Here is a 13,932-nt window from a genome sequence, read left to right on the forward strand (position 1 = left end):
TAGCGAGAGACGGCGCTCTCTGTTCTGTGCTCTGCTGGTCTCTGGGAAGGTAGAGAAGGAAAAAAACGAAAAGACAAATGAAAAGAAAGTGTGCTTGTTGAAATGATGGCACTGCTGTGCAATGTCCCTTCGGAAATAAAGCACAACTGATGCCACACTCTCATGTGAAATGGGCACACGTTCACGTACGTCATATAGCAAATCATGAAATAGTAAATCAGATGCTGAATGTCCAGTCTGTGAAATCTCAGCTATGTATGCAGATGCATGGCAGACTGCATGAATGCTGTGTTAGTGATATATAATAATAATATAGTCATCAAGGCTGATCAAACACAGTAAAAACTGTAAATTCTGCAAAATATTATTACAATTTAAAAATGTCTATTTTAATATATATCATTTATTCCTATGATGTTAAAGCTTAATTGTCAAAATCATTGCTCGAAATATTGCTTTTTATCATCAATGTTGAAAACAGCTGTGCTGCTTCATATTTTTTTTAATTGAGATTCTAAATATTGCTATAGATACTTAAAATGTTTATATCAATATATTTTTATTTATTTATATGTTGATGCACAGTATTTCCTATATATTTAAATTAATGAAGCTAGCAGGTCCTCTAAATAAAGTGCAACTGAAACCATCATAATGTATTGCAATGAATATTGCATTGTGAGGTAGTTTATGATACAATAACAGTAAAAAAAAAAGTGCAGCCTGAAGAACAATGCCATGTTTGTTTAGTAAAGGTTAGCCTTTATCATAACAGGAGTCATATTCATATAAAAGTTTTAAAGGTGCACTAGCATCAGCTGTTTAACAGTAAAACGAAAAAGTCAAGTAACCTAAACTACAACTTTGTGGCAGAAGAAATCTTAACTAACATTTTAAATTGAACTTGAGAAACAAATGCCACAAATGGGTAATGTGGCTTCTTTAAAGCCTCTCAAATAAATGTTAAATAGTTTTGAGTACAAAATTAACTTTACACTCTCTCTCACCTCTCATTTCCCAGAAGCCCCTCATTTCACATTCGTAAAAACGCAGGTCTTTCTGTTTTCATAGTGTCAATGAAAAAGCCTGTAAAGGTCAAAACGTCTCTGTGCACTTACAAATATGTACAAATTTCCGCACATGCACACAAATACGCATACATGAAAGTAAAAACACATAATCTGTTCTTCCTCCTGACACATTCACATTCGAGTGCGTGCGTGCACACATTGACTGGCTTTCATCCCGTGAGTGAGCGTCTGTCTCTCCCCGTCTCTTCAAATCTCTCTTGCTCTCTCTGACAAGTACACTGACATACATGCTGTGTTAATTTTTGACAAAGAAGGTCGGATAGTGATAGAGAAAAGAGGGCCAGGGAGATTATACCAGAAAGAGAGAGATAAAGAGAGAAAGAGATGGTGTGTGTATGTGTGCACGACGTGTGTGTAGGTCACTGTGATAGAGAATGGCTGCTGACTCAGTGATATTCTACAGCAGAGAAAGTCACAAGCAGATCTCTGTGTGTGTGTGTGTGTGTGTGTGTGAGAGAGAGAGTGAGAGAGAGAATAAAAAAGGAAACCAAAGTGTGGCTGTGGCTGTTTCAACCCACATGAAAATGTATTGCTCAGAGGTTCTTTCTCAGTTATATTTAATTTAAGTTTCTACTAAAAGAACAGAGAACAAATGAGATTACCGTTGACATACCATGAAAATATAGAGTATTATGTATTAGATATTAGGGTTTCATTCATATGATGGTATCTAATGACAAAGATTATGCTATGCCATATCCACAACACAGTTTTTAAAAACACTGATATCAATCTGCACACTATCGTATGTAAACATTTGCTATGACAAAGATTATGTTGGATCAATTTCTGATTATTTACCATTATTTTGGAACAATTCAGAATTATATATCAAAATATGCTAAATAATGTATAGTTCAAATATAAATTAAGTTTGACATGTATAGGGGACAATAACAATATTGATCTTGCTGCTGAGCAATTCTGCCAATTTCAGTCAGACAGTCTCCAGTGTCCATATCGCTTTTATAACAGCTTCAATAATGGTTCATCACATCATATTTAAAGGAACACTCCACTTTTTTTGGAAATAGGCTCATTTTACAACTCCCCAAGAGTTAAACAGTTGAGTTTTACTGTTTTTGTATCCATTCAGCCGATCTCCGGGTCTGGCGGTAGCACTTTTAGCTAAGCTTGTAAATGTAATAAAATCTAAAGCTGTTTTTGCACTGATGCCAGACTGATTCATTTAAATTAGTTATGGATTCTTTAAAAATAATCTTATCTTTTGGTTTGCATTTACCATAAATTCCAAAAACAACAGAAAATAATCAAATTACATCAAGTTTCTTTTATTTGTAAATGATTTAATTTGTTTAAAAACTATGTGAGATGGTTATTTATAATATTACAGCTCAGTTACGATATAGTCTATAAATGATTGACGATGAGAGAGAGAGACTCCGTGTCTGTGAGTTTAACCGCTTCAAGAAGAGTGACGTTACCAGCTTGCTACTGAGAAATGTCATGTAGCTTTCAGCTGCTAATATATTTTGTTGATAAAGTAGCAGGACAGCACTTACAAGTTTCTTTGAGCTTGTATGTTTCCATGTGTGTGCCAGTGCGTCTCTGTATTGTACTGCCTGTACTAAAGGGACTGTGCTTTCTGTCAATAATAAAATATAATTTTATAGGAAAAACAGGGAAATATTTTATCCTAATATTTGTCATATGTACTGGCTTGTGTTCCTTTGCTGTTGTAGGCTGTAAGGACCTTTGAAATAACTTAAATCATTTGGCGAAGTAATATGGAACTATAATGTGATCAAGACCTGTCTGGAACTACTTTAGCCGTGCGTTTCCTGAAGAATAATTGCACACCTTAGAATGTTCATTAGCCAAACAGAATCAAGCTACTATTCAAACGTTTGGGTAAAAGTAATAATACTTTAATAATAATTACTAAATTAATACTTCTAAGGCCCGTACACACTAAGAATGATAACTATAATGATGATTATGTTAGCATCTACACTAATGCTCTCTAACATGATTAACTGTGATTATGTCATCTGCTGCTTTAAATACTCAAGCTCTTTAAAGTCAGAAAATTCAGATTGGCTGTCAGTGTTTCATTCATCAGCTGGAAAAAAATTGCTCTGAAAGTGATTCTAACAATCTTGTTTCTGTGTTGTTATTGTTATAGTTGTGGTGTGGACTTCCCTATACTCACAGAATTAGAATAATTATTAAAACTGTAGTTATCATTACAGTTGTTATCTTCCTTACTGTGAACAGGCTTTAATTCAGCAAGGATGGATTAAATTCATCAAAAGTGACAGTAAAGACATTTATAACTTTACAAGATTTCTATTTCAAATGTGGTTATTTTAAACTCTATCAAAGAATCCTGAAATAATGTATCGCAATGGTTTTCCACAGTGATAATCACAAGAAAACCTATAGCATCTTGTAAGTGTGTTTGTGGGGGAGACCAAGATGTGTGCGTCATTGAGAAAGAACTAAAAGAGGAAGAGGAGTAAAAAAGAGAAAAGACTGTGCATGAAAAGGGAAAGAAAGAGGTGAATGTGTGTTGGCAGAGTCAGATAAATGAGAGGAAAGAGATGAATCAGTAGAAGCTGTGTAAAATCGCTCTCTCTCTCGCTCTCAGATGTTGCTACAGAAATACCTTTTATACTGACCACCCTGACACACAATAACACTCTGCCCAGCACACACACGCTTGCACTGTTTTATCAAACACCGCTATAAACACACAGTGCTCTGAATGGAGGAGGTCCACACACACGCTCTTGTTCACTCTTATCTCTGCAGCCCGTTGGCCAAACAAATCTCTGTTGCCACAGTTACCCCATTTACCCATGTAAATGGCCGTAACCCATGGTTACTCCAGGTTACGCACGGTAGCCCATAATAACATGTGGTTAGCCACGGTTACATGCTGTCATAGATGAGGTCACATAATGCAGGATTGTAGAGTATGAGCCTGTAGTGCATTAAAGTCTTTGATCTTCAGTCTGGAACAAAGTGGAAAATGTTTTTTTTTTCTTTATGATACAGAGGCAAATAATAACAGCAGTTAGGACATATAAAACAGGTGACATCAGCCATTCAGTCTCCTTTGGTGGAAACGGTCCAGATATGAAAACAAAAGCCCATCAGTTTAATTCATTCTGCGCTGAGTGACTTCATAAATGCATGTGTTGTTGAGTGTTCAGACACAGGCAGTCTCATGTAGCGGACTATCAGCCTAAAGTGTGGTTCACACTGCAGCTTCAAGCAGAAGTCAGACTGACATTACAATCGCTAAAAACCACAGCTCGCTTTTGAGCATGACGTTTAAGGACTGCTAAATCAGTATTTTTAAAGAAGTGCTTCTTGCACCATTTTTCACGGCCAATAAAACGACAAGATAATTACAATTAAACAATGAGTTTTCACAAGAAATTAACATATGAACCAGTTGTTTTAATGATTCAGTCAGACTCAAAAGTATCACTTTTGAATCATTCTGATGAATCTTTCGCTGAAGCACTATGCATTATGAAATCATTTACTTACAGTAATTTATTTACAGTTTGTGATGCAGATGCAGTCAGATCTAGTGCCGCTTCATGTTTCTTTGTGAACTATCCATGACACTGTGCCTCGTTTATAAAACAAAATGCTCTGAACAACCCTCTGACATGATACGGGATGCCATTAAAAATAAACTATCCACTTGTTTCTTACACTGTCCTATTGACGACTCAAGCACGTTGACTGTATCCGAAAGCAAACACGCATCTGTATACTGTATCCACGGTAGACAAGATAGCGGCAGTGATTGTAATTTCTAATTGCTTTTGACGCAACATGACACTCGCATTAAACAAGTGTCAGTGGCTGAACACCAGTGGGTGGGGCCTATGGCGAGAAGCTGACTATTTGTAGTTGTCTTGCTCTGGAGGCAGCGTTTATGCAAATGTTTGTGCACCCCATGATGTCATATGTCAACTTAGGTCCAAATGAGCCGTTTTTGGAGCGCGATTAAATAAATGCTTCATTTATAAAAAGGAGGATGTTTTAAACTATGAAACTTACGGTATGTTTCAATGGTACAAAGATCTCTTATATGCCAAAAGACCAAGGCAAATTTGATTTCTCATGTCATGAACTCTGATAAAAAGACTGATAAAAACCAATGCACCCCAAATCTGACTGCAGGAAGCTAGCCAATCACTTTCAAGTTCTTGCCATTTTTGTGTGTAACATGCATCAGATGTCCATGAATAATTTGAGCAGCAGCACTTTCAGGGCTTTTGTGGACTCACCAGGGCTGGTTGCAGTCTCCTCTTCTCCTGGCTGCTGCTGCCGCCACCGTTTGTTCCGGTTCTTTTGGTGGCCCAGACGAGTTCCTGCTCCAACAAAACCACCTCACATTCCTCTCGGAGTCTCCTCCACTTCCTCTCTGCGCTCTGCTCGCCATCCCAGTGCACGCACACCTAACACATGGAGAGAGAGAGAGAGAGAGAGAGAGAGAGAGAGAGAGAAAGAGAGAGAGAGAAAGAGAGGGGGTTAGTAGGTTGCGGATGTATGTACAGACACAGGTGCATGTGCACACACAGCATATGTGTTCACAATTAACTTGATTGATGCAGCTAATTAATAGATGATCGAAGGTGATAAATCTAATAAATCAGAAACAAATGTCAACACACCAACTGCATACTTAACCACTTGCACAGAAAATGTCTGCTTAGAAACACACAAACAACATGAAACGGCAATGAAATAGATTAAACGCAAACATATGTGTTGCAAACGTCCACATGATGAAAGGACATTCTTGGACCACACACACACACACACACACGATCACACAGTCCTGTCCACATCAAGATACACATTTTCATGTGTAAATCTGAACTCAAAGATGTCACTTGCATTTGTCACCCAGTGTGTCATCACAGCATCATAAGAGCTGCGTCTGACTGATGACTGAGCCAGACGAAATTAAAACTCACTCACCGGCTGCAATGAGCCATTCAGCTCTACTGCAGCATGACAACATGGCTCAATCTGTGACAGATCTGAATCACAAAGTCACCCAACAGAAACTCACTATGAATACAGCACTGAGATCTAGCTCACTCGTAGTGATTCCGAATTCCAATTCATGAACTGAGAAAACATCAGCAGGTAAGGTTAAATAAAGAGGTGGAGGACTTCTGGTCCATGTGGCAGGAGAACGAGATGAATCTGACAGGGCTGGTAATAAAGCCTTAAGCCCCGTTCACACCAAGAATGATAACTATAAAGATAACGATAAAGTTCTAAAAATTGTTCTCAATATTAAAGAATATCAGAGTCCACACCACAGCTATAACGATAAAGGCAACAGAGAAACGATATCATTGGAATCACTTACAGAGCGATTTTTTCCAGCTGATGAAGGATACAAACACTGTCAGCCAATCAGAATTCATCCTGCTGTAATGATCTCTTTACAAGTGGCAGATGAGCGTGCGCTTAGAATAAACAGATGATATCGTTTGCTGGTGTGGATGCTAATATCGTTATCTTTATAGTTATCGTGCTTGGTGTGAACGGGCCTTTAGACATGGTTTGATCTTGTTCCAAAATAGAATTTTTGAGAATTGTAGGTCCATTTGGATGATTTGATTTGAATATCTGATCAAGCATGTCTAGATATTATAACTAACTACATTTAAAAGTAGTTGATTTAAACATCTGAATGTAAATATAGAGTGCATTTTTGGGCATCGTAAGTGCCTTTAAAAGTTTGATTTAAAAGTTTGAATGTTCACATTTAGAATGTTTGATACTGTATTTTTGGCTAGCATAAGCATGTTTTAACATTCATTAAAAAAAATAAAAAACGCTTAAATGTTGATTCAGTATTTCAGAAATGTGTGACCCAGTTGCTCAAATGCTAAAGGAAATCCAAGGTCACAGTTTCTATTTCCAAGTAACGTACTGCTGAGAAAATGTATAGCCTGAAATTAAATAGAATTAAATAGAACATAAAAACGTATCATACTTGCATTTAAAAGTCCATTCAAATGTCCCATTCAAAATGTTGTTTTTTTTTAATTGAATCTGCATTTCTGAATTGTTCGATCAAACAATTTTTGGCATTATATGGACATTAAAATTTTATTTTAACATTTAAATAATCATAGGCCTGTTCGGCTAAAATTTTGCCAGTATAAGTGCTTTTGAACACTTGACGCAAACTTTTAAAAATGTCGGACATCTGTATAGCCTGAAATCACTGTAAGTTACTTTGGGTAAAAGTGTCTGCCAAATACATACACGCTAATTAGAATATTCAGCATTTTTGGCCATTCTAGGTACATTTTGGAAGTTCAGTTTGAATGCTTGAATGTTTGATTGAGAGCATTCTAGGTTCATTCAAATGTTAAATTCAACATTTTGAGCTTTATAGGCATAATCAAACATTCACCGCATTGTGAAACAGTCATAATTAGATCATCTTGTGTTTTTGAATGAAGATCAGAAATGGTTATGGAGAGACAAAAGAGAGTCACACAGTTCTTCTACATTGCTCTATAATAGCAAACTTCACAGTTCACACTTAATAAAGCATACAGACACGTGTCTGTGTGTGTGCACGTGCCAGACAGATGTAGGGACACAAACCCTACAGAAAAATTAAAAAAGCCCTAAAATATAATGCATTGCAGGGACACATATTGCCATTGGTCAAGATCATCAGAGAGAGAGAGAGAGACAGAGACAGAGAGAGAGAGAGAGAGAGAGAGAGACAGAGAGAGAGAGAGAGAGAGAGAGAGAGAGACAGAGAGAGAGAGACAGAGAGAGAGAGACAGAGAGAGAGAGACAGAGAGAGAGACAGAGAGAGAGAGAGAGAGAGAGAGAGAGAGAGAGAGAGAGAGAGAGAGAGAGAGAGAGAGAGAGAGAGAGAGAGGAAAAAGGACATTTTTGAGTTGCTATGCTACCAACCTCTCTCTGATTAGCTCTCCATCTCCCTCAACTCCTTCTATTCTTCCTCCTGTCTTTCAATCTCACCTTTCCCCTTCATCTTCTCACTGTCTCTTTCACACAAAAACATACTCAAACTCTCTCTCCCGGTGTAAGGATGCGTGTCGGACACCGAGGTGATTTACGTGCACTCCTGCCATTATCTGCAAGATGTGTGTGCCTGACCGAGAGTGTGTGTAAGAAGGGGGGGGAGCGTGAAAGGAAAACAGCAATTATTCATTTAGAGGAGATCATTAGTCATAGAAACCAGTCCTACTGCCTTTTGAAACCACACACACACACATACATTCACACAGAGCTTCATCTGTCCTGCGAATGTGAAGTGAGTCTACCATCACGTCAGGTTGTCATTTTTCACAGCGGCTGTTTTTTCTTCTGCGTGTGTGTAATTACGATGATGTATGTGTGCTGTCTTTGGGTGTGTGTGTGTGTCTCAGACGGTATTTACAAGTGTGAGTGAGCTAACAAGAGGTTTTTTTCCTGCTATTCTCACACACACACACAAGTGTTGAATATGTGTGTGTGCAGCGAGCTATTCGGCCATGAAGAGTCAACAAGCTGTAACAGGTCAGAGAAGCATTTCACACATGCAGTCACATGGCCGCACACACACACATGCATACAAACTCACAGGCACAACTGAAAATCAACTCAAGCATTGCATACTCACACTCCTGCAGTATCTCTTATTGACAGACTGCAGGAGAGAAACATTTACACACACTCTCTCGCTCTCAGTAAACACTTCCCTGAGGCTTGTGGGAGGGAAACATTCACCGGCATCAGATTTCAGCCTGGACCACGTCCAACACTCCGGCAGAAATGTACTTATAGCATCAGCATTTATACACACACAACCTGACACTGCCTTCCTGTCTGACAAACCACACACACACTCTTTTTTTTTTTTTACTGGTGGTTGTTCATGAGATGTATGTGTAAATATATTTTGCTAACAGTAATAATCAGTTCTGATCATTTCTGCAACACAAGCGAGGAGTGAATGAGAAGGGTCTGGTTGTGTTCCTGATGAAACCGACACTGTGTGTGTGAAAGGCGAGAGAGAGAGAGAGAGCGAGAGAGAGCGAGAGAGAGCGAGAGAGAGCGAGAGAGAGCGAGAGAGCGAGAGAGCGAGTCTGGGGAATAAAAGCATACTGCCAACATAGTAGCATGAGACTATCATGTGACTGTGTGAGCGTGTCCGTGTCTGTTGTACATACTGTCTTTAGCGCTGATGAGTGCAAACACACACACACACACACATTCACAAACTGTGATCCACAGAGGCGCCTCACTGATCAATAATTTACTGAGCGGAGAAAGAGGGAGGAAAGGTGGGCGGATGAGAGAGAGAGAAAGAAAGAAAGACAGACAGAGAACAAGGGAGAAAAAAGCGACCGATGAAGAAAGTGAAAATGTGAGTGTCCATGTTTATAAAGTCGACTCACATCAGAGCTACATAAAACACAAGGTGTGACAAGCATTTCTCAGCTAATTACTGCAGCATTCACCTATCTGTCATTAACATTTAAAAGTAATTGTCTGTGCAAATTACAATAATTAAACAGATAAACAATTTATTATTGTTTTAATATGATTCTATTTTATTTGATATAATTATTTATATGAATTGAAAGATAACTAACATCAAATGTAATTAATATCTAATGTTTAACATGAACACTGTGATGTAGAGCAAACCATTAACATAAGTTGATGGATCAGTGTATTTCTAAATAAAATGCATTGCATCAGCAAATAATTCGTTGATGATGAATTTTGTTGATGATGGTCTAGTCAGTGCAATGCTTACATTTTGCTCAAGTTGTGAGTTTGGATTCTGATTAGGGATGTAACGATTACCGGTTTGACGATAAATCATGATAAAATTCCCCACGGTTAGTATTACCGTTTCATATTTGAATTTTCATTAAAACCGTATTCGATTACCACAATCTGAACAACTCACGATAAATAAATACTGTCCAGCATAAAGCAGAGTGTAACAGTCTCACGTGCGCACAGCAGCAGAGTAGTTTCGTTTTGAGTGAAAATAGGACGGAAAAGCTGGGAGGTTTTAAAAGAGTGCTGAGGGAATTATACAGATGAATATATCAGTGAATTAATTAAATGAATGTACCTCTGAAGGATCTGACTGTCTTCAGAAAAGATTCGATGGCATTTTGTTTTCATCTCAGCTCCATGTAATACCTAAAGGAAGTGTTCTTAAACACAATACTGCTTTGTTCGCGGAGTTCACGGGAATCAGCTGTAATTCAGCTTTTCCATATAAAGCGCCACAGAGAGTGGCTTTACAGACACTTATTTACATTCAGCCTGTGTGCAGTTTCTGTCTGGCCAAAAAACGCACCAAATTTGCATGCCCTGCTGTAAATTTTAACCGGTTGATGAAAAACAAGCTTATGTGGATTCTACACATTTAAACAATTCAGTTAAGCTATACAGAATTATTTATGGAGCAGAAGTGGATAGAGAGTTGGACTTGTAACCTGAAGGTCGTGGGTTCGAGTCTCAGGTCCGGCAGGGATTGTAGGTGGGGGGAGTGAATAACCAACACTCTCTCCACCCTCAATACCACGACTGAGGTGAGACCCTTGAGCAAGGCACCGAACCCCCAACTGCTCCCCGGGCGCCACAGCATTGGCTGTCCACTGCTCCGGGGGTGTGTTCACTACTGTGTGTACACTAGGATGGGTTAAATGCAGAGCACAAATTCTGAGTATGGGTCACCATACTTGGCCACACACCACTACCCCCCTCCCCTTCCCCTTATTAATCAATTATCATTTTGACTTAACTCTTTTCTTTAAAGGCTGAAATGTGAGGTTTACCTTTATATGAAACTTTTTCAAAGCTTTATTTGAACATTTGCATTATTTATTTGAACATGCTATTAAACTGGTGTCAGTCAAGTTGTCATTTAAAATCCAGACCTCATTGGTAATGTTATTGTTTTAGTGATTATGCAAAAAAAAAGTCATTTTATTTGCTGTTTGTTGATTTTTAAGTATAAAACTTGAAGTGATTTATGTTTCGGTACTTTTTGAACACATTTTAACAATACCGTGATAATACTGATAACCGTGATCATTTTGGTCACTATAATCGTGATGAGAAATTTTCATACCGTTACATCCCTAATTCTGAATTTAATGTGATTAGATATAGTAGCAAAGTTTTATTTTTAAGGTTTACGGGGGAAGACTCTTCTGCTCACCGAGGCTGCATTTATTTGATCAAAAATGCAGTAATATCATGAAATATTATTACAAACTGTTTTCTATTTGAATATATTTTAAAATACAATTTATTTCTGTGAAGGCAAAGATGATTTTTCAGCATCGTTACTCCAGTCTACAGTGTCACACGATCCTTCAGAAATCATTGTAATGTGATGATTTGCTCAAGAAACATTTCTTATTATTATCAATGTTGAAAAAAGTTTAATTTTTTTTTTTTAATGTTTATCAGCTTTTGTCATAACGTAGTGTTAAGTAGCAAAATGAAATGCACTACAGTCTGAACCTGACAGAGACAGACTCTATCAATGAAGGTGGATGTGAGCACAAGAGTGTGTGCGGTTAGGTGTGGTGGAGGACTGCATCGTACATGTGAGTGTGTGTGTGTGTCATGAAAGAGTGACCCAGAGCTGTGATTTAATGCCAGCAAACATCATAATACTATAACCTACAGTTAGTGTGCATGACAAGAGAGAAAGACAAAAGAAGACACCATATCCTTTAATTGCTTCATATTATACTAGCAAAGCAGCAGCAGGCATTCATTCTTTCACAGGGAGAGTGAGAGTTGGACACCTTGTGCGGCTGTTGGCCAGCTCTCCAGTCCCGTGACTGTGATTCTGTCATGCATGATATTCCGCAGTTTAAACAAACGCACTCTCCTCTGTCTGCCAAACACACACACACACACAATCTCTCACCTTCACACTCTCTCCTCCGCACATATAAAGACACGAAAACATTCACACAGATAGTGTGAGAGTCAAAGAGATGTGCAGGATTACACAAAAATCCAAAACAACCACACATCCTGCCACCGAACTCCCCAGGGCTGTTAAATCAAAAGACAGAAAGGATTTCACAGAGTTCTGCAGGACTAATAGGAGATTCTCTTTCTCACACACACACATCAATGCAAGTAATGCATCATCAGAAGGAGAAATGACAGAGTGGGAGTTAAAACAGCTCTGTATTGTTGTGTGTGTGTCTGTGTGTGTGTGCACGTTTTTGTGACAAATGAGGACATCAATTTGTATAATGACATAGGTATTAGAATCAGAATCAGAATCAGAATGAGCTTTATTGGCCAAGTATGTTTACACATACAAGGAATTTGTTATAGTGACAGAAGCTCCACAGTGCAACAGAAGGACAGTAACAGGACAGGACACAGGTAATGAAACAAAATAACAGGAAATAGCCAATAACCAATGTACAAAGCAGCAAAAAAAACAAAAAAAAACAACACAATATATAATATAGGCGACTATTACAAGGTGAAGGTGACTTTTCAGGACATTGACCCATGTCCCCACTTTTCAAAACGCTTATAAATCATACAGAGTGAGGTTTTTTGGGGAAAGTTGAAATGCACAGTCTCCTGTGAGGGCTAAGTTTAGGTGTAGGGTAGGTTTGTACAGTATAAAAACCATTACGCCTATGGGATGTCCCCAAAAACAAGTGTGTGTGTGTGTGTGTATGCGTGTTTTTGTTTTTATATACCGGTGGGGACTTAAACCTGAATACACACAGACTCATGGGTACTTGTGTCACAGTGGGGACCTAAATTGAGGTCCCCACGGGTAAACAAGCTTATAAATCAAACAGAATTAAGTTTTTTGAAAATTTAAATATGCAAAGAGTCAAGTGTAGGGCAATAGAATATACGGTCTGTACAGTAGAAAACCATTACGCCTATGGAAGTCCCCACAAGGATAGCGAAACAAGTGTGTGTGTGTCTGTCTCAGTAGGGCTTAAATCTACAATCACACAGCCTGAGCTGGACTTCTTACGTATTTCAGGAGATAAGCTACAGCGCACACACACACACACACTCATGCAAAATCTGTCTGGTCTGCAGAATCACACAGTGCTTCCCTGGCAAAGCTTCAAACCATCTGCCAAAGGTCAAGGGTCAAATGAAAAGAAAGCTGTATATAAAGAACACCAACACACGCATTTTCCAGACTGACTGACTGAGAGGGTCACATAAACATATAAACAAGAATTCACAACTTTAACAAGGTATTAGAGAGAGAGAGAGAGAGAGAGAGAGAGAGAGAGAGAGAGAGAGAGAGAGAGTGTTTAGAAATGTTTTGCTTCTCTCCACATGAGCTAATTAAATTCAACCCTTGTCTCTGACACTGCAGAACCATATATCTGTGTCTGTGTGTGCTTATGTGGGTGTGTGTGTGTGTGTGTGTGTGTGTGAGTGTAGACCGACAAACACACGTGCGGAGAGCTGGAATACGGTCCTCAGTGCCAGCATATGCACGGACGGGGAGGGGAAGAGGAGTGCTTAAATAGAGCACAGTACAAACACACACAACCACAGAAAAAGACAAGACAGAGACGAGGCCAAGCAGAGACATCTGGCTTTAGTTAATGCAGTGCAGAACAGAATTAGAGCGCTATCAGAGCGAGTCGATAAAAACACACGCGCAGCTGAAATTAATAAATGTCTGCATCAGACGAATGATATCACTGCAACATGCACACTTGTGCAATCCAAACAAAAACACTGTCTGCACAAATAAACCCTCCATCAAATCTGTGTTTGCAACTTCTTTAGTGGATTAGACTGCTATATAGAT

At 38.6% G+C, this 13,932-nt stretch overlaps 1 protein-coding gene across 1 annotated transcript in view; it reads right to left on the reverse strand.

Annotated features, from left to right (window-relative positions):
• Positions 1 to 13,932, reverse strand: part of LOC306850725 (putative JmjC domain-containing histone demethylation protein 2C) — a 66,990-nt gene that overhangs the window by 48,844 nt on the left and 4,214 nt on the right. The window contains exon 2 of the mRNA XM_079386549.1: positions 5,366 to 5,536. Within this exon, the coding sequence (XP_079242675.1) occupies positions 5,366 to 5,536 (171 nt within the window). The remainder of the gene's footprint in view (positions 1 to 5,365; positions 5,537 to 13,932) is intronic.

This window comes from Barbus barbus (genome assembly GCF_936440315.1).
Source record: "Barbus barbus genome assembly, chromosome: 30".
Taxonomy (NCBI): Eukaryota; Metazoa; Chordata; class Actinopteri; order Cypriniformes; family Cyprinidae; genus Barbus; species Barbus barbus.